Source organism: Sapajus apella, unplaced genomic scaffold, assembly GCF_009761245.1.
Source record: "Sapajus apella isolate SASKATOON/1434 unplaced genomic scaffold, GSC_monkey_1.0 scaffold26, whole genome shotgun sequence".
Classification (NCBI taxonomy): domain Eukaryota; kingdom Metazoa; phylum Chordata; class Mammalia; order Primates; family Cebidae; genus Sapajus; species Sapajus apella.
The window spans coordinates 11179236-11198403 of NW_022436966.1; the positions used below are offsets into that span (position 1 = coordinate 11179236).

At 45.4% G+C, this 19168-nt stretch overlaps 1 protein-coding gene across 2 annotated transcripts in view; it reads right to left on the reverse strand.

Annotated features, from left to right (window-relative positions):
* Positions 1 to 12259: 12259 nt before the first annotated feature.
* B3GNT2 (UDP-GlcNAc:betaGal beta-1,3-N-acetylglucosaminyltransferase 2) overlaps positions 12260 to 19168 on the reverse strand; it is a 30014-nt gene continuing 23105 nt past the window's right edge. For both annotated transcript variants that reach the window (XM_032292005.1, XM_032292006.1), the window contains one exon: positions 12260 to 14963. In XM_032292005.1, the coding sequence (XP_032147896.1) occupies positions 13761 to 14954 (1194 nt within the window). In that variant the 5' untranslated portion in view covers positions 14955 to 14963 and the 3' untranslated portion in view covers positions 12260 to 13760. The remainder of the gene's footprint in view (positions 14964 to 19168) is intronic.

The following is a 19168-nucleotide window of genomic DNA, read 5'->3' on the forward strand; positions in this document are numbered from 1 at the left end:
TTTTGAGATGGAGTCTCTGCTCTGCTGCCAGGCTGGAGTGCAGTGGCAGCGATCTCGGCTCACTGCAACTTCTGTCTCCCGGGTTCATTCCATTCTCCTGCCTCAGCCTCCCAAGTAGCTGCGACTACAGGCACATGCTACCACACCCAGCTAATTTTTGTATTTTCAGTAGAGACGGGGTTTCACCATGTTGGCCAGGATGGTCTAAATCTCTTTACCTCGTGATCCGCCTGCTTCTATCTCCCAAACTGCTAGGATTACAGGCGTGAGCCACCACGCCTGGCCGAAATTTTATTTTTTAATATAATTTAAAAATAAATTTTTAAAATCTTTATTGAGATATGATTTACATCCATATAATTCACCTATTTAAATGTACCATTCAATGGGTTTTGGTATATCCAGAGTTGTTTGACCATTGCCACAGTGAATCTGAGAACATTTTCATCATACCTAGAAGAAACCCGACATCCCTTAGTAGTCACTCACTCCCCATTTCCCTCCAGCACCTCCAAAACCTAGGCAACCCCTAATCTGCCTTACATTTTACTGCCTATTTGAAATTAAAAGGTTAAATCCTCTGCCTGGCACAGTGGCTCATCCTTGTAACGCCAGCACTTTGGAAGGCTGAGGTGAGAGATTGCTTGAGGCCAGGGGTTTGAGACAGGCTGGGCAACATAGTGAGACCCTGTTTCTACCAAAACAAAACAAAACAGAAAGATAGCTGGGCTCTTGCTCCAGCCGTGAGCCATGATAGTGCCACTGCACTCCAGCTTGGACAACAGAGGAGACTTTCTTTTTAAAAATAAAAATTGGGCTGGGTGCAGTGGCTCAGCCTGTAATCCCAGCACTTTGGGAGGCTGAGGGGGATGGATCACCTGAAGTCAGGAGTTCGAGACCAGTCTGGCCAACATGGTGAAACCCCATCTCTACCAAAAAAAAAAAAATTAGCTGGGTGTAGTGGTGGGCACCTGTAATCCCAGCTACTGGGGAAGCTGAGGCAGGAGAATCACTTGAACCCGGGAGGCAGAGGTTGCAGTGAGCCAAGATCGTGCCACTGCACTCCAGCCTGGGCAACAAGAGCAAAACACAGTCTCAAAATAATTTTTTTAATTTAAATTTTAAAAGATCACATCCTCTATGAGTCTCAGTTTTCTCATCTAATCTAATAATACATGTCTACCCTGGGGCACCCCACCCCTTTATTGACAAACACTGTAGGTCTATGGGTAGGAACCCAGGCTTTGCACAGTGAGTCACAAGTGGGGCTTGGTTCAGACTCTGGCCTGACGAAGCCTGCAGGTGATGGAGGCAAAAATCTCTACAGTGCGGTCAAAGTGCAAAAGGCGAATACAGGTTCATGGGTAGGGGCCTGGCAGACCTTGCAGTGCTGGTAACCATTTGGTGGCACATGTCCTCCTTTGAAAGGCCCAGGGACATAGTAGGACAAAGTCCATGGGCAATGGAATCAGAGACACCAAGTGTAAATCCTGGCAAGTATAAAATACTTGCCGGTTGTTTAAACTTGGGTTGGTGTAATTTCTTTGGCTTCATTTTGCTCATCTGTTACATGAGGAAGGGGCCGGGACTGGGAGGGTGGGCCCCGGCACACAGGGATACCACAATTCCTCCCTGCTGCCAGAGCACTTGCCACACAGCCGGACCCCAACGCCTCAGGTGGGGCACAGGGGCCACTGCATATTTCTAGGAATGTGACAGCAGGGGGCTGTCAGTCAGCCAGACACAGCAGCAGGGCTAGACCAGGCCCCAGCTTGCTCAGGACCAGGAGAATCCTGGGCAGCTTGGAACAGAGAACTTTCTAATGAGCGACCACCTTCCCCTGTGGTCAGGCCAGGGGGTTTGTTGCTGTGCTGTGGAGGAGTAAGGGTCTGAGCCAAGTCTTCCTCCTAGGCCATAAGACCCTACACATGCAGCCCACAGCACACAGTGACCATAGGGCAGCCAAGCACCTCTCTCCCCTTCCAAGTCTCTTCCCAGCATCTTCGTCTCCCAAGGAACTGGCTTTGCACGCACACTCCTCTTTTCAGCTCTTCTCGTGTCACCAGAGCAAACACCTAGAAACTGAGTGTACAAACTTGACTCTGAAAGAGAAACTGTTCTCTCTCACCCAGGGGTCTTGGGGCCCACACTGAACACTGAATGCCTGGAGAACGGTGTTCCCTGGTTCCTAAGACTTTCCACTTAGATTTCTGACCTAAGGCAGGTCCATCAAGTTCTTACCCCAGCTGCTTACTGGAAGCAACTATCACAGCCTTAAAATTGGGCATTTCAGGGTGGGAATCTGGAGGCCCCTGCAGCTGGGCTCACCCTAGAACTCAGGGAAGGAAGCAGGCTTTCATGGCATCAGTCAGGACTGACTCCAGTCAGCTTAAGGCAAAAAAGAGAATGAAAGGCGCACGTGGCTGGGAAGGCCAGGACGGAGGCGGGTGCAGGGGTTCAAGGACTCACAGATGCTGGCATGGCTCCCGGCCCTCCTCCTTCCTCCTCTGTTGCCTACATTCTCGCTATGGCGATGGGAAGCTTCCTTCAGGCAGTTAGGGAGGCCAGGCAACTCCGCTATGTCCATTTATTTAGCGACAGCAGAGGAAGAAGAGCTTCCATCTCCCAGTCCCAGGGAGGGTTCCAATAGGCCCTGCTCACAGGCCCACCGCACAACCCCAGGGCACAGCCTGTCTCCAGAAAGAGGAGGCTGGAGGGACAGGCGACACAGGAGCTACCACAGTCCTCTGCATGGCAGCTGTTTTCAAACATGGGAAACTTCTCCTCTCTGCATAAAAATAGAGCTCAAATGCTCCAAAGTTGGAGAGGAGTCTGGAAGGCTGAGAATGCTGCCAAGAACAGCCATTCTGCAGATAGCGCTGTGTGTGCTAGACCAGGGCACGGGAGCCCCAGGAAGCAACTGGAAGCAGTTCGGCCTGGAGCATGCTGGCGTCTCCCAGCCCGACTGAGGAAGGAGGGGCACCCCTGCTCTCATCCACAGAGGGAACTAGGGTTGCTTTAACTAGCACCACCTTGCTCATCTTGGTCAGGGAAGGCCTCCCCAGCAGGCCTGATGCTCCCTCCACCTCCGCCCCCACCCCCGCCCTGGCTCTCCAGTACCTGGAGGCTGCTCAGGGCAGCAACCCAGCCCCTCCTTAAAGAAAACTCCACCATCTCCCCCAGGAGTTTCACCTCTGGCTCCTTCCTGTCTCCAGGCCTCAGCCAGGCAGGCTCTCCTCCAACCAAGTCCCTCCAGGATGCGTTCTGGTCCAGACCTGTACCACAAGGGATGTGGGCCAGATGGGGCCCCCCAAGGTCACCTCGGAAATAGGTACAACTTGCAAAGACAGAGGAATCTGTTGTGTTAGCACAGCTTTGTCCCTTACCTTTGAGTAATAATAGGCTCCTCCTCCACCCGACCCCATATGCTGATGAGAAGCACCCAGCTCTGCTGGGCCCTGCTTAAGGCCGCAGACATCTTGAATGAGACAGTCAATCCTCATGTAAGGAAGTGACCAGCTGGAGGAGGACCAGCCCAAGAGGAAGAGGACAACAAACAGAGTAAAAGGACTGAACACCAGAGGAGGGAGGCTGGGGACAGAACTGGACAGAAGCAGCACTAATAATGACAACAACAAAAGCAACAGCTACTCATTCACTGAGCACGTATTACTGCCAGTCTGCAAGCACTTTACATGCATCGACTCACTGAATTTTTTGTACATTTTACACGTACAAATGTCCCCAAGATACTTTTTAACTACAAAGAGAAAGACAGTACCTTACTTCGGAGAAACCCAGAGCACAAGGTTAACATGACCAGGAAGAGGACACAGTGACATCACGAGCCCCCAGTGTGAGGCTTCGAGACGCACCAAACATCACATCTGCAGTGTTCTTGCCAAAAATACACAACCTCATTCTAACCATGCGAAAACACCATACAAGCCCAAATGGAAGGACATTCTACAAGTAATCCCTACTCATCAAAATTGTTTGTCATGAAAGACAAGGAAAGACTGAGAAACAGATGGGAGGAGACCAAGGAAAAGTAACTAAACGCAATGTGGGACCTTAAATAGCATCCTGGAACAGAAAGTGGACATCTTAGCCAGGCGTGGTGGTGTACACTTGCAGGATCACTTGAGCCCAGGAAGTCAAGGCTGCAGTGAGCCGTGATCACACCACTGCACTCACCCTGGGTGACAGAGTGAGACCCTGTGTTAAATAAAAAAAAAAGAACAGTGATTCTTTAATGCCTCAAAAAAATGAAAAAGAAAAAAAAAGAACAAAAAAGAAAAGAAAATGGACATTAGTGAAAACATTGGCAAAATTCAAGTTAGGTTTGCAGTGTCGATAACAGAATAATAGCAATGTTGATTTCACTGCTGTTCTTGCTTGGTCCATAGCTGATTTTTATAATTATGATATGGTTATGTGTCAGATGTTAACACTGGGAATACTTGGGTAGAGGTATATGGGTATTCTGAGTGCTATTTTTTTTTTAATTTTAATTTTAATTTTTTGAGATGGAGTCTTACTCTGTCACCCAGGCTGGAGTGCAGTGGTGTGATCTTAGCTCACTGCAACCTTCGCCTCCCAGGTTCAAGCGATTCTCCTGCCTCAGTCTCCCGAGTAGCTAGGACTACAGGTGCCCGCCACCACACCCAGCTAATTTTTGTATTTTTAGTAGAGATGGGATTTCACCGTGTTGGTCAGGCTGGTCTCGACTCCTGACGTCGTGATCCACCTGCTTCAGCCTCTCAAAGTGCTGGGATTACAGGCATGAGCCACCGTACTGGGCCTCTGCATAGTATTTTTATGACTTTTCAATAAGGCAAAATTAATTCAACACTGAAAAAGTTTAGTTTTTAATTTAAAGCTTTCTAAGTGAGGCCAGGTGTGGTGGCTCACGCCTGTAATCCCAACACTTTAGGAGGTAGAGGTGGGTGGATCACTTGAGGTCAGGAGTTTGAGACCAGCCAGGCCAATGTGGTGAAACCTAAACGTGGTCTCTACTAAAAACACAAAAAATTAGCCAGGCGTGGTGGCATGTGCCTGTAATCCCAGCTACGCGGGAGGCTGAGGCAGGAGAATCGCTTGAACCTGGGAGGCACAGGTTGCAGTGAGCCGAAACCATGCCACTGTACTCCCCCAGCCTGGGTGGCGGAGTGAGACTCTGTCTCAAAATTCAAAATAAATAGAATAAAATAAAACAGCTTTCTAAGTGAAAGGTTCACCCAACACATCAGTGTTCTCTCAGAGGAGTAATTTATTGGGTTGGTCGACCAACAGTGAACCGTGTCCAGACCTGGGATAATACAGAGAATATTTCTAATTGTCTGCCATAATAAACATCTGCCACAGCTGGGGTTTTTCTTGTCATGGCAGCCCCTATTCGTTGAGCAGGTACTCAGCTGCAGGGACAAGTGCTAAACACTCAGCTAGGTAAGCATCTCCCCAACTTCTAGAGGAGGGGCCAGTGAGACAGACCGCCCCCAACAATGAAATGCTCTCCCCACACCTCCAGAGCCAGCCTCAGGGGGGTGGTTTTGCATCTTCTGTTTGTCTTGTTCTTCAAAATAGTGAGTAAGTTCCCCAGCTTTCCTGAGAATCCATCACAACCCCTCCTTCTTCATTCCTTCCGTGGTGACTCATTTTGAGACTTTTGCAATCAAATAAATAAAGGCATTTCCCACCAACTTTAAGCCCAACAACTTTATCCTTCAGTGTCTACCACTCATTTCTCATATCCCACAACAGGAAAAACTCGTGATGTTATTGCTATTTAAGACATTTGAGACTGTCCACGTTCGAGTCTTCTCTTTTTCTGAGCTTTTCCCTAGGTTCTCCTACCTCCCCAGCCAGGAAAACAGCAGTGCCGAGGCAGCCACAGCTCTGGCCTCCTGGCTAACTGCAGCTTGGAAGCAGGTAGGTCTGTCCTCAAAGGTCCCAATACCTGAAACGACAAGGCAGGAGCCGGGTGGGGCCCTGTGCAGTGTCTCGGCACCTGTTGCCTGATTCCCGAATCTCCCCCCAGTTAGGTTTCCTGCAAGCCTTGTGTCAACAAAAGTCTACATTTCCATTCTCTCTCCACACCTCAGACTAGAAATCAATAATCTAGTGATTAGTTAATACCTCATTACTATGCCACATTTTGCAATGAGGTGGGAAAAGCAGAAAAAGGTATTCTGACCCCAGCTGCCTTGAATCCTTGAACAAGAGGAGGAAAAGTTCCAGAGGGTTACTGAGTGGAAAGGGGGGTGAGAGCTGGGGCTTTCTCTAGTGTCCAGGGAGGTGTTGGGTAGAGCGAGCCAGAGGCTGGAAGGGCCTGGTTGCTTCATACCCACCCCTGGAATTTTGACACCTGGGCAGGGTTGGGTATCTGTGGACAAGCCCCAGAGGCCCCTTCCCAAGGTCACCTTCCCACTACTGCACTCTGCCGAAGGGGCAAAGGAGGAGGATAGGGCAGAGGAAGACAGCTCTGTCTCAGGTCCTTTGGGCCCAGTTCTGGTAGACAATGGGGAGGGGCCTCACCCCAAGGCAGTCAGAGGAGGGGAAGCTCCTACATTTGAATGGGGGGATGTGGGGGAGCTGACTCTGAGCACGGGGCAGGTATCAACAAGGACAAGCAAAGTAGAATGCACTCTGACTGAGCTTAGATATTCACTTTCTTGTCTTGATATGAGGGGCATTCTCACCTCTGTCACGCTCCTGGGCAACCCAGAGCCACTCGGAAGGGAGCTGAGGGCCTGCCCCAGAGTTAAGAGCACTTAAAAGGATCAGGAGCCACGGGACAGTCCTTTTAATTTTTTTACAATAGAGATTCGTTCTCACAAAGTCACCAGGGCTGGTTTTAAAGCAATCCCCGTCTCAGCCTCCTAAAGTGCTGGGACCACAGGCGTAAGCCACCACACCCAGTGGACAATCCTTTTAAATCTCAGGAAAATACACCGTAGAAACCATAAAATGGACCTCCCCCAGGCCTGGGGCCTACAAGAAACCCATTTCCCCAGGAAATGGAAGGGGCTCCATTTATGGATAGGGCAGGAGACTTGCTGGGTTTGAAGCTGAGAAGCGCACACGAATGGGCAAAGGGGACCCCGAGAGTCTATGCCAGCGTCACGGACAGGCTGACCTGCACAACCAGGGGCAGCGGGTGCTGGAGAGGCGGAGCTGATTGAAGGGAGGGGACAGTCGGACTCTGGTGAAAGGGAGGGGCGAGGGCACTGACGCTGGAGCAGGGGTGGGTGAGGAGTAAAGCTGGAAGGATTCTCTTGGTATGAAGGGCCAACAGCCCCTTCATGGAGGTAGATTCAAGAGTGGGCTTGACTCAGAAAGGGACAAGAGGCGGAAATATTTTGGGCAGGGCACGCACAGAGATAACCCTGAGGATTGAGCGGGGAGGCCAAGGAAGAGACCTAGAAGAGGCTGTGGGGCTTTGTGGGAGGCTCAGGCCCAGCACTCAGCAGCCACCTGCAGGCAGGAACTCAAGAACCTGAGCAAGGATGCCGTATCCACAGCAGGAAGGAAAATTTCCAGCTGGGGAAGTCAACGTGGTGACGGCCTCATCAGGGAAGAGAAGTAAAAATGCTGGGGCGCCCAGGACAGGGGTGCGCACCTGGTGTCCCAGCTACTCAGGAGGTTGAGATGGGGGGGTGGGAGGGGCGGGCTGCCTGAGCGCAGAAGCTTGAGGCTGCAGTGAGCTATGATTGGGTCGCTGCACTCCAGCCTGGGTGACAGTGAGACCCTGTCTTTAAAAAATATAAATAGGGCAGGTGTGGTGGCTCACACCTGTAATCCCAGCACTTTGGGAGGCCAAGGCAGGCAGATGGCTGGAGGCCAGGTGATCAAGACCAGCCTGGCCAACACGGTGAAACCCCATCTTTACTAAAATACAAAAAAAAAAAAAAAAAAAAAATTAGCCGGGTGTGGGGTGCACACCTGTGGTCCCAGTTACTTGAGAGGCTGAGGCATGAGGATCACTTGAACACAGGAGGTGGACATTGCAGTGAGCGGAGATCGCACCACTACACACCAGCCTGGGCAACACAGTGAGAATTCATCTCAAAACAAAAAAATAAATACATCTAAAATGCTGGGGGCTCCCAGGTCAGAATAATGGATGGTCAGAAGTGTTTGCCTCCTTCCTTACTAAAATAACAGATGACATAATGAAGCAGCCAAGGCAGCACTAGCAGCGAAGACAGTATCACCAAGAGAAAAAATTCATTTTGTGAAAGATGGGAAACATCCGGCACCAATGAATGGACAAATTGGAAGAGGAAACCGAAGCCCAGCACATAAAGGGGAGAAAGCTGCACCCTTTTCACCTTTTTGAACATTAAGGGAAACCTAATTTCATAAAGGTGTAGGCTTTTCTGCAGATGTGGGTTACAGGAAGGCTTCTTTGGAAAGGCTCCCAGCTTCGAGGAAGCAGAAGGGGTGATACACAAGGGGGCTGGCTTCACCAACTTCCCAAATTCATATGCACACACGCAAACACACAAGTTGGGTGAGCATGAACTCAGATGCTTACCTGCTAAGGAATGTTCCCTAAACTAGGCGGATGTATAGGGTTCAAGTTGAAGTAGCTGAGTAGAACACCCCAAAACAGACCCAGAGCAAAGGGAAGAAAGGCAGCTCCAAGATCTGGGGTCAAGTCTACCTGCCACCCCACCAGGTCAGCCCCTGAAAGGAAACCAGGACGTACATCCACACAGTAACCCTCACCCAGCCTTCCAATGCAGGAGTGGCCTTGCAGGTAAACAGCCCAGAAAAAGAAACATCTCCTAGGAACTTCTACAAATCAGTTCAGTCCTTCACTAAATGACAACAATCACTTAGTATTTGTTCTTCTCCGTAAGAATTAGGGTGAACAATAATCCCTCACCTAATCCCTGAGTTAATTAAGAATTGGAAAAAAGACTTTATTTTCTTATAAACAGTCCTTGCATCCATGAAGAACAGGCTCCTATGGAAAGAGGAGGAATCAGAGAACAGAACCTGTTTTGGAGATTTCTTTTTTTAAATGGCCAAGATAAAAAATTTCTAGAGAGCTAGTGGAATCATCATGACTTAAAACCAAATTGGCTTTGTAATGGAGTGATGGTTGCAGCAGAATTCTACAATCTACTAAAGCCGGGCACGGTGGCTCATACCTGTAATCCCAGCACCTTGGGAGGCCAAGGCCAGTGGATCACCTGAGGTCAGGAGTTCAAGACCAGCCTGGCCAACATGGCAAAATCCTGTCTCTATTAAAAATACAAAAATTAGCTGGATATGGTGGTACGTGCCTGTTGTCCCAGCTACCCGGAGGCTGAGGCAGGAGAGTCGCTTCACCCTGGGAGGTGGAGGTTGGAATGGGCCGAGATTACACCACTGCACTCCAGCCTGGGGGACAGAGCAAGACTCCGTCTCAAAAAAAAAAAAATTCAGTTCCTTCAAACTTCAGACAGGTGCATTTTGAGGCATGTATTCTGCACTGTTCTCTAGATTCCCCGTGGGACTGAGCTCTAATCCCACACTCCTTATCTGCTGCCTTCCCTTCTAAGGGTGAATTCCTGCCAACCTCTGTACCTGCGCTTCCACCAAAAAACCTGCATGCGCTAGAAGCCTTGTCTTAAAGTCTGTTTTCTGGAAAAACCCAAACCAAGGGTAGAATAATGGTTTTCATTTTGTACTTGAGTTTTTTTTTTTTTTTTTTTTAAAGAGGTGGCTGAAGTTGGTGACCAGCAGAATAGCTAGGAAAGCCAGCTTCAGGAAGGGCTGGATGAGATGAGCAGGAAGAGAGGATGTGAGTTGAAGATAGGCTGGGAAAGGGCGAGTCATAGATGGCAGGTTTCCAAGGCGGTGAGATCAGCCCTTGCTAACACTCAGATTCAAGTTCTCCATGTGGCTTACTGCTTGAGTAGCAACAAAGGCCCACCCCGCAATCCCGTGCAGGGCAGCTGTTGGGAAGCTGCAAACACCTTTTTCAACTGCCAGGTCCCTGACTTAGAAATAAGTCCCTAGATTACAAACAAATTAAAACTACTCTTACTGCTTCAGCACAGTTAATACATCCCCTTTCACCATGCACAACAGTCAAGAAGAAAGCGACTGGCAAAGCTCAAAAGCCACCAGGGTTACTTGGGATAAGAATTCATAAACATAGGTCAAAGTGACAGAAGCAGGAAATGCACCTGAGCAGGACTCCATCTTTCAATTTAAGGTTTTAAAAAAATACCTAAAGACTCATGCTGTATTTCAATTACTCTAAGATGTAATAGTTCACATTTTAATATTTCTGTAATTGAGGCACAATTGATAAAAATCACATTGGCAGTTTTTAGTAGCGTATGGAAAGTATTGCACATTACAACAAATATGGTAATTCGTATTATGTGAGCAAAGAAGTGTTTTAGGGCTCTTTAAAGACAAAAGTGCCTCATTCAAGAATGAGGTACTTTTCAAGATATAATGATACTAAGGGCAAAACTTTTTTTCCCTTGCATTACTTTAAGAACTGCATGAGTCAGAATACTTCAGTTTTTTTAATGCAAATAAAGTTCAGTTCAAAAGATAGTATTTGGCAGATGTTTCTAACACATGGGGTTTACATTAAGGAAAACCTAATTTCATAATCTTTGTTTTCCATAGCTCCAAATGAGATACTGTAATTTCATAATCTCAATAGCCCAGCATGTAAAGTATGTATTTTCCTGTTCTAGGCAAAAATAAGAATTTTTGTTGCATCTGGCATTTTTCATCAGAAGGCAAATGATAGGGAAGTTAAACTTCTGGCCCAAGTGAAGCCTTCATTCATTCCGGCTTTCCTCGGGGTGAAGTCATCCTTTGCATTAGTAAAACCACCCTCTCTTTTTGCATCTGAGAAAGTCAAGATGACCCAGAATATCAAATATTCTGCACCACCACCAATCAGAAGTGGACAAGTAGGAGATGGCCCACTTTGGGAGTCTTTAACTCCAGACTCAACTTACAAATGTAACAAAGCACTCCCCCCCAACTTCCTGCTCTTTCCGGCCTCTCTTGACCATCTGAGAAAGGAGACGGATATAACCAGGATAGGAATGGGAACGAGCCATTCTTGTCTCTTGCATCCGTTTCTTAAGGCCCTGAATGGGGTTTATGAATAGTCCAAACCCTGGCAATGCTTTTTCAGCCTTTTTGACCTTCAAACTCAAAATCAGCACGACTTGGGAATAGCCAAGAAAAAGGCCCAAAACACCAGTTCCTCTTGAGAACTAATTGTTAAGCAGTGCTCAAAGAATAAGTTAGACTTACAGCAGTTCCATCCATGAGATGGGGGATCAGGTGAGAACCCATATTGTGGGCACCAAGAGAGGCCTTCCTGGACTTAAGGGTCAGCACCATAACAGAGCCCAAGCATGCATAAAGCTCTAAAACCTAATATGCTCTGCTGAAAAGCCCATGAGGTCCATCTCACAGGACAGCAATGACCAGTGTGGTGGGCTTGGGCAGCCACTGCATGAGAACTTCTGCCAAATAAAGAAGGGCCAGAGATCATCTCATCCTAATGTCATCAGCACCAAGAACTCACATTCAAACAGCAGCACACGTATGGACAGAAAGCTCACAAAAGGCTCTCCAGTGGCCTCTCACACCCGATTCAAAACCTGCTCCATCTCTTCTTTCTCTACAAGAGACTTAAAACCTCAGGGAAAAAGAATCCTTAACAAGAAAAAAATTGAAATTCCTCTGAGAGAAGAAACCTATTACCTGAGAACGCGTGGTCAGGTTATATGGACAAATGCAAATGTGACCCAATTACCTGTGAATGTTCTCAGAGCTTCTTTACTTTACTCTTCTGTAACTGTAATGTGGCAGTGTGGCCCTCTGGGAGGTGTGCTAGCGGCCACTGGAGTAGAAGTCAGATGCAGGCCCCAGGAACCCTTCAGGAAGACCAGGCTGAAAACAGTCTTCAACCTCAAATCAAGAACCTGTGTCCTCGTACTTTAGAAATGGTTTCCACATTCCAAACAGGAGAAGACTGTTTGCTCTTTCCAACACTAATCCTTCTGTTTTTTGAGCTTCATCAATTGTCCACTTGTTTCCCACTGGACGTTAGTAGTGTCTTCTCAGCATGGGTCTATGAAAGGAAATTGAGTAGTCAAGGCTGCCTCTGTATTTCATCTTGGCCACCAGCTCCAAAATAGAAATGGCTTAGGATAACACAATCTTTACAATGCCACACCATTCCCTAATTATTTATACTCACTGAAAATGGAAGCATATATACATTCTCACTTTTATTTAAAGACTTTAAATGGTAAAGCACTTTCGGGATTTTAAATCCAAAGATGGATGGCGCACTGAGAGACAGTTATAGTTCAACACTACTGGAATGGTTTCTTGGTGAAAACTGGCCTCTTTCAGGGAAAATGTTATCAAATATGGGAAACAAGGATCATAGATTACACATCACACAAACAATTAAAAATACAGTGGCTTTATTTCCATTGTTTATAGTCCCCAGCATCCCATCTGATAAGAACCTTCAATTCTAGAAACAAAAATATTTCAAGAAAGTATGTTACACAATAGTACATATAAGTAATAGTTTGGCAGAATTTTATCAACTCTAGTAGTTCTTACCCCCAAAAAACAAATTTTAAAATTCAAAAATAACAGCTTTATTTAACATATGTTACATCTTAACATTTAAAATACCATGCTCTAGTTAAATATTTCAACAACACTGTATACAAATAAAATATTACACAAAATATATTTAAGAAAATGTTTTGGTCTTTGATCTGAACAATAAATAAAAACACAGGCACTTCTACATAGACAGGGAAGCAATTACTACTCAGAATAATAATCTTGTATAAGCAACATGTGAAAATATGGCAATAATAAATTCTGGAGTTTTAAAATGACAAACCACCTATGCAAAAGTCTGCAACTTCAATCTTTTCACTCAAGTTCAAAAGTTACATATGCTTTCCTGGTCCAAATTGAAAATTCACAAACACGGTATGGTTGTTCTGGACAATTCAATCTTCAGTTGGCCATTAAGGAATCATACTCATTATTTTCAAATACTAAAATTAGGTTATGATATGACTCAGCAAACCAAATACAAGAAAAATTAAACCCTCTTTCTCCTTATTATGACCATAAGATCACAACAAGATAAATTAGATGAGTGTCAGACAATGATTCTCATTTTACAAAATTAATTAACACAAGAAAATACTGTTGGGGCAGCAGGAAATTTCCACAATTGAAAAAGCGAATTCCACAATTGAAAATTAAAGTGTCAGTTTTCTAGACAATTTAAAATTTATCCAAATCCCATAAAAATAAACATAATTCCATTTCACGAAAACCACCGGATCACGTTAACAAAGTCTTTGTAGGCAATAGATTGATAAACACCTGAATTACAGATAAATCAGTCATTATTATGGGAAGTAGGAATATTATAGAAGAGGGTAAAACAAAAATAACTTAAAATGGTAAAATTCCAGAAATATGATTTCAGATAAGAGGGGACAAGGTTTTTAAAAATGACCACTAGCCGGTAAGATCAGAACCAATCATTCTGCCATATCACCCGTAAAAAAATTACCATCTTTCGCTTTCCCTCTTCACTGAAGTACCAAATTGAAGGGGTTAGAGGCCACTCATAAAGGCAATTTTCATGGTTTAATATAGAAATTGCTCTAATGTGAGAACATGGGAACTATTCAAAATACGCCTTTCTATGCAAAATTGAGTTTGTATATATTTTAGCATTTTAAATGAGCACTCTGCAACTGAGACCAAATATCAATCATCTCTTGAGGTTTTCTACTATGTACTAACATCAGATCTACGTAGGAACAGATGTTATTCTTGTTTTTCTCCTCAATATCAAATGTCCTAAAGCCTTTGTGTTTCTCTGGAACGAGGCCGAGTTTCTGAAGGCACATTCCAGTATAAACGTCATCAATGGGGTAGAGATGGACCTGGTCAGTGATATGGTACAGCCTCCGTGCCAGGTGGCCAGAGTAGAGGAACCCCCCTCCCCCTGCATAGGGCGGGTAGAGGCCGGAGTAAACAACTTCTGGGATGTAGTACTTCAGCTTCTTATCCCGATGAGGTCCAGCATTGTGGATCACATCACCTATAAACAGATCTTTGGCTTTGCTCTTGGATAAGCTATTCAAGTAATTCAGGATGTGATGGGTGTTCACAAAAACATCGTCATCGCCCTTGAAAACAAACTCAGTGTCTGGGCAGGAAGTACTTACCCACCTGAGAAACAGCACTTCCTTCAGAGACAAGTTGAAGAAAGTGTCTCTGTAGTTCCACATAAGAATGTCTTGGTGCTTCTCACTCTCAAATTTCAGCATATCTGAAAGGTCGGGGTGGTTGTCCTCTGGGGGTGTCTGGCCCAGCAGGAAGACTCGCACCACCGTTTGGTTCCCTGCTTTGCTTTCTTGGCCCCAGGATTCCCGAATGGCTTGCCTTCTGGCAAAGTGTGGAGTGAGGGACTTAATCGCCAGCAACAAGAAGGGTTTCTTTGCACACTTTTCTGGCTGATCTATAAGCAGTGAATAATTGCGGCATCTCAAATACAGCAGAAAGTCTTTAAATCTGTCCGGCAAGTTGTTAAAACCCGTAACCACAGATGTGACCCTCAGGTCAGGTTCGCAGTAGTTCAGATGGCTTACATTGGAGAGCCTGCCCGCCTCCCCCGTCTGGTTGGCCAGCATGCTCAGGATGGGGTTGTACTGCCGGTTCAGTTTCTCTTGCTCTCGGTTCCAGTATGCTTCGGGAGGGGTAGATATCTTCCAGAACTTCTCTTTAGGTATTATTACTTCTCCTTTTCCATTTTTGTCTTGGCTACTGCTTTTGGAGACTTCCACAATCAAATAAATGAAGACATTTACCATCATCAGGATACCCAACAACTTTACTCTTCGACGTCCAACACTCATTTCTCATATCTGGAATAAAGGGGTGAAGTACTGTATCAATTAATTATCAATTTGCATTTGCACATACAATTTATTTTACTCATCTCCCCAGGAATAGTGGTTTACAGCAAAGACTCTAGACATGCACTGCCTAAGTTCAAATCATGGCCCTTCCTTTCTAGCTTTCCGACCATGGGCAAGTACAATAGTCCATGTCTCAGTTTCTCCATATATAAAATGGGAATCATGCCCACTTCAAAGGATGGTTGTGAGGGGTATATGATGTTACATGGCAAGCTTTTAAAATAGTGCCTGGCTCACAGCAAGCACTAGGTAAATAATTGTTTTAGACATGCAGAGGCTAGAAATACCTATTACTAAATAACCTCAGGAGAGTTCAACTTCCTTGCTTACAAAGGCACATACATTGCTTGGTAAACCGATTTATCTAAGTCATAACAAATACATTTTATGCAGTGTTTAGTACACACACACACACACACACACACACACACTCCTATATTTACATGTGTGTGATGCACTGTATGCAGTTCCATGTCATTCACTCTAAATTTCTCTTCTGTAGAAACAGGGACTTGTTATGTTGCCCAGGCTGGGCTCGAACTCCCGATCTCAGGTAATAACTCTCCCGCCTCCCACTCCCAAAGTGCTGGGATTGGAGGCCTGAGCCATCATGTCTGACCCTATTTCATTTTTTGTTTTTTAACGCTAGTCCCAACCCTGAATTATTTTCCGACCCGCCATTTCACAGATGAGGAAACCAAAGCAGAGAGATTAAGACACTTGCCCAGGGTCACAGGGCTAGGAAGCAGGAGACACGAACCACATGGCATCTCAGAGAGAGAAAATGAAAGCGGACTCAGGACAGCTTTATCCCAATTGCCAAAAACTGGCAACAGCCTAAGTATCATCAACAGAACCGTTGTCATCTGCAGACAATGGTATACCCTCAGCAATAAAAAGGAAAACTATTGTGACAAGCAACAACATTTCACTGTGAATGAAAGCCAGACCCAACTTTCCATTTATATTAACTTCAAGAACAGGCAAAACTAATCTAGGTTCTAGAAATCTAAAGTGATGGAAGTGGTGGGTTTAGAGAAGGATAGGAGGAAACTTCCTGGGGTACAGAAATGTTCTATGTAGGATTTGATCCTGATGAAGGTTTCATGGATGTGTATTTGTCAAAGCCTAAACTGTACTGAACAACGAGAACACATGGACACAGGGAGGGGAGCATCACACACTGGGGTCTGTTGAGTGGGAATACGGGAGGGACAGCAGGGGCGGGCAGGGAGGGTAGGGAAGGATAACATGGGGAGAAATGACATATATTGGTGATGGGGGATGGAGGCAGCAAACCACCTTGCCACGTATGTACCTATGCAACAATCCTGCATGATCTGCACATGTACCCCACAACCTAAAGTACAATAAAAAAACACCCTAAACTGTATACTTAAGATCTCTTATTATTTGTAGCAAAAAGAAAAAGGGAAATACAAATGACATTTTAGTGAAATATCAAAGGATTTCAGGCTATGGGCAATGGAAGCATAAAGAATGAGTAATGAGACGGTTTGCTGAGGATAATTCCAAGGTTCTAACACTATTGACATGGATGACCTATACAAGAACAAACATTTAAACCAACTTGACATTAAAAGACAGCCCAAAAAAGTGGAATGGCAATGTTCTATAAAGAGCTGAGGATTTTCTTATCAGGTTAATTCAACTGGGAATTTACCCTTAGGTACTATACTCATTCCCATTTTATACCTGAGAAGGTACAACATTTAAAGAAATGAAGGCACACTGGAATACCAGCCAAGGCAAACAGATTTCAAGACTATTCCATGCCAAAAGGTAGCCACACTTCTCCAACCTCTAAAAACAAGTTTCGTGACTATTTTAATCTAGTATTTGCTTTTTAAAAGAGGATTTTAAAGTTCACTTTCTACCAAACAGTACTAAGGTAAAATAATACTTGTCATGCTGCGAATACTGTAAAACTATTACATGTTGGACAGCTCAGATGAGATCAATAGGAATTCACAAGCTACACATGTGTGTCTCTAAAGATCTGTCTAGTAGATCTTAATCTGGTTTCTTGTATTTACTACTGCTGAAACCGCTTTTGCAAACCTTATGTACAGTAAGAAATCTAGCATAGCTGACTCCATCTTGCTTCTACCACCACAGGCTGGCTGTCTCCACTCATTCCTGGGCATAGGCCAAGCTAACCACGGGAGGAATTTAGTTTACAGTTTAACTTGGAAGCCAAGATGACAACAGTCCCTCCATAGAACAGATCCCTTCCTTGTTCAGGGGGCTGAGGCTAGTGAAAGGTCACAAGATTAGGATTATGAGAGGGACCTGAATTCTGCTAAAATGTAAGCACAATTTTTATAATTCCTTACTCCTCAGCAGTCACATGGCCAGAGGCCACAAGATCTTCAACTTCCCCAAGTACTCCTGTAATTACAGAACACCACTATTACAGAACCTAAGATTGGTCTTTTGAGATGTTTTTCAGACTTGCCCCATCCAGACTCATGACTCCCCTTGACCCACCACCCCCACAGACTCAGCAAACAGCTTTGATTGCATCTGTGGCCAATCAGCAGCACCCATTCCCTGGTCCCCTACCCATGAAATTACTCTTGAAAAACTTAACCTTGTATCTTTGGAGATTTGAGTGATAACTCCAGTTCTCACACATGGCCAGCCTCAAGTCAATTAAATGCTTTCTTTACCATAATATCATGGTCTCAGTGAATTGTTCTGGTTTGTTTTTTGAGACAGGGTCTCAGTCACCCAGGCTGGAGTGGGTGGCTCACTGCAGCCTTGACCTTCCAGGCTCAAGCGATCCTCCCACCTAAGCCTCCCTAGTAGCTAGGACTACACACCTGGCTAATTTTTGCATTTTTTGTAGAGACGAGGTTTTGCCATGTTTCCCAGGCTGGTCTCAAACTCCTGGGTTCAAGCTATCTGGACTACAGGCACATACCACCATGCCCACTTGATTTTTTTTTTTTTTTAAGTACAGACAGGGTTTCACCATGTTGGCCAGGCTGGCCTCGATCTCTTGACCTTGTGATCTGCCCGCCTCAGCCTCCCAAAGTGCTAGGATTACAGGTGTGAGCCACCATGCCAGCCTCAAAAAGAGCTTTTGAGCAAACCTTGTGAGCTCACTAAAGGTCTGGGCCTGAGACATCTTTTGCAACCTAAACCTCTTTGCTATGGGCCTAACTTGCAAGAGCAAGAGAACTCAAGTGGACACTTGAGTGCAAGATAAGTAATAGTCAACTTTTTATTTTTTGAGACAGAGTCTCGCCTAGCCTGGAGTCTAACACTGTGATCTTGGCTCACTGCAACCTCCATCTCCCAGGTTCAAGCGATTCTCCTGCCTCAGCCTCCCAAGTAGCTGGAATTACAGGTGCGTGTCACCATGCCTGGCTAATTTTTTGTATCTTTACTAGAGATGGGGTTTCACTACGTTGGCCAAGCTAGTCTCAAACTCCTGACCTTGTGATCCACCCACCTCAGCCTCCAAAGTGCTGGGATTACAGGCGAGAGCCACTGCAGTGGGCCAATAATAGTCCACTTTTTAGACAATAAATCACAGACACATTTAAGTGCTTTTTTTGACTTCCAGATTTGAGACAGTAAGAGACAAATACTTCTCAAACATAAAAGGTTCTCTCTAACTTTGGACAATTCTCCTAATGCTAAATAAAGTAAGCTCTTGACCCAGTACTGCTATCACTAAGTCTCAGGCCCTTCCTAGGCTGGACGACAGGCAACAGAAAGTGTGTGATGATGGTGACAAACTACAATGAGGAAAAAGATTTACAAAGGGGCCGGGTGCAGTGACTCATGCTTGTAAACCCAGCACTTTGGCAGGCCAGGGCAGGCAGATCACTTGAGGCCAGGAGTTTGAGACCAGGCTGGCCAACAAAACAAAACCTTGCCTCTACTAAAAATACAAAAAATTAGCTGGGCATGGTGGTACACCTGTAGTCCCAGCTACTCGGGAGGCTGAAGTTGCAGTGAGAGATCATGCCACTGCACTCCAGCCTGGGCAACAGAGGGAGACTGCTCAGGAAAAAACAGCACATACCCAGCGAAAATAACTCAATAAAGGAATTTAAACATGAACAGACCTTTACCAAACTTTCTAGAGTAAAAGAGGACAGTTTAGGCAAGAAAAA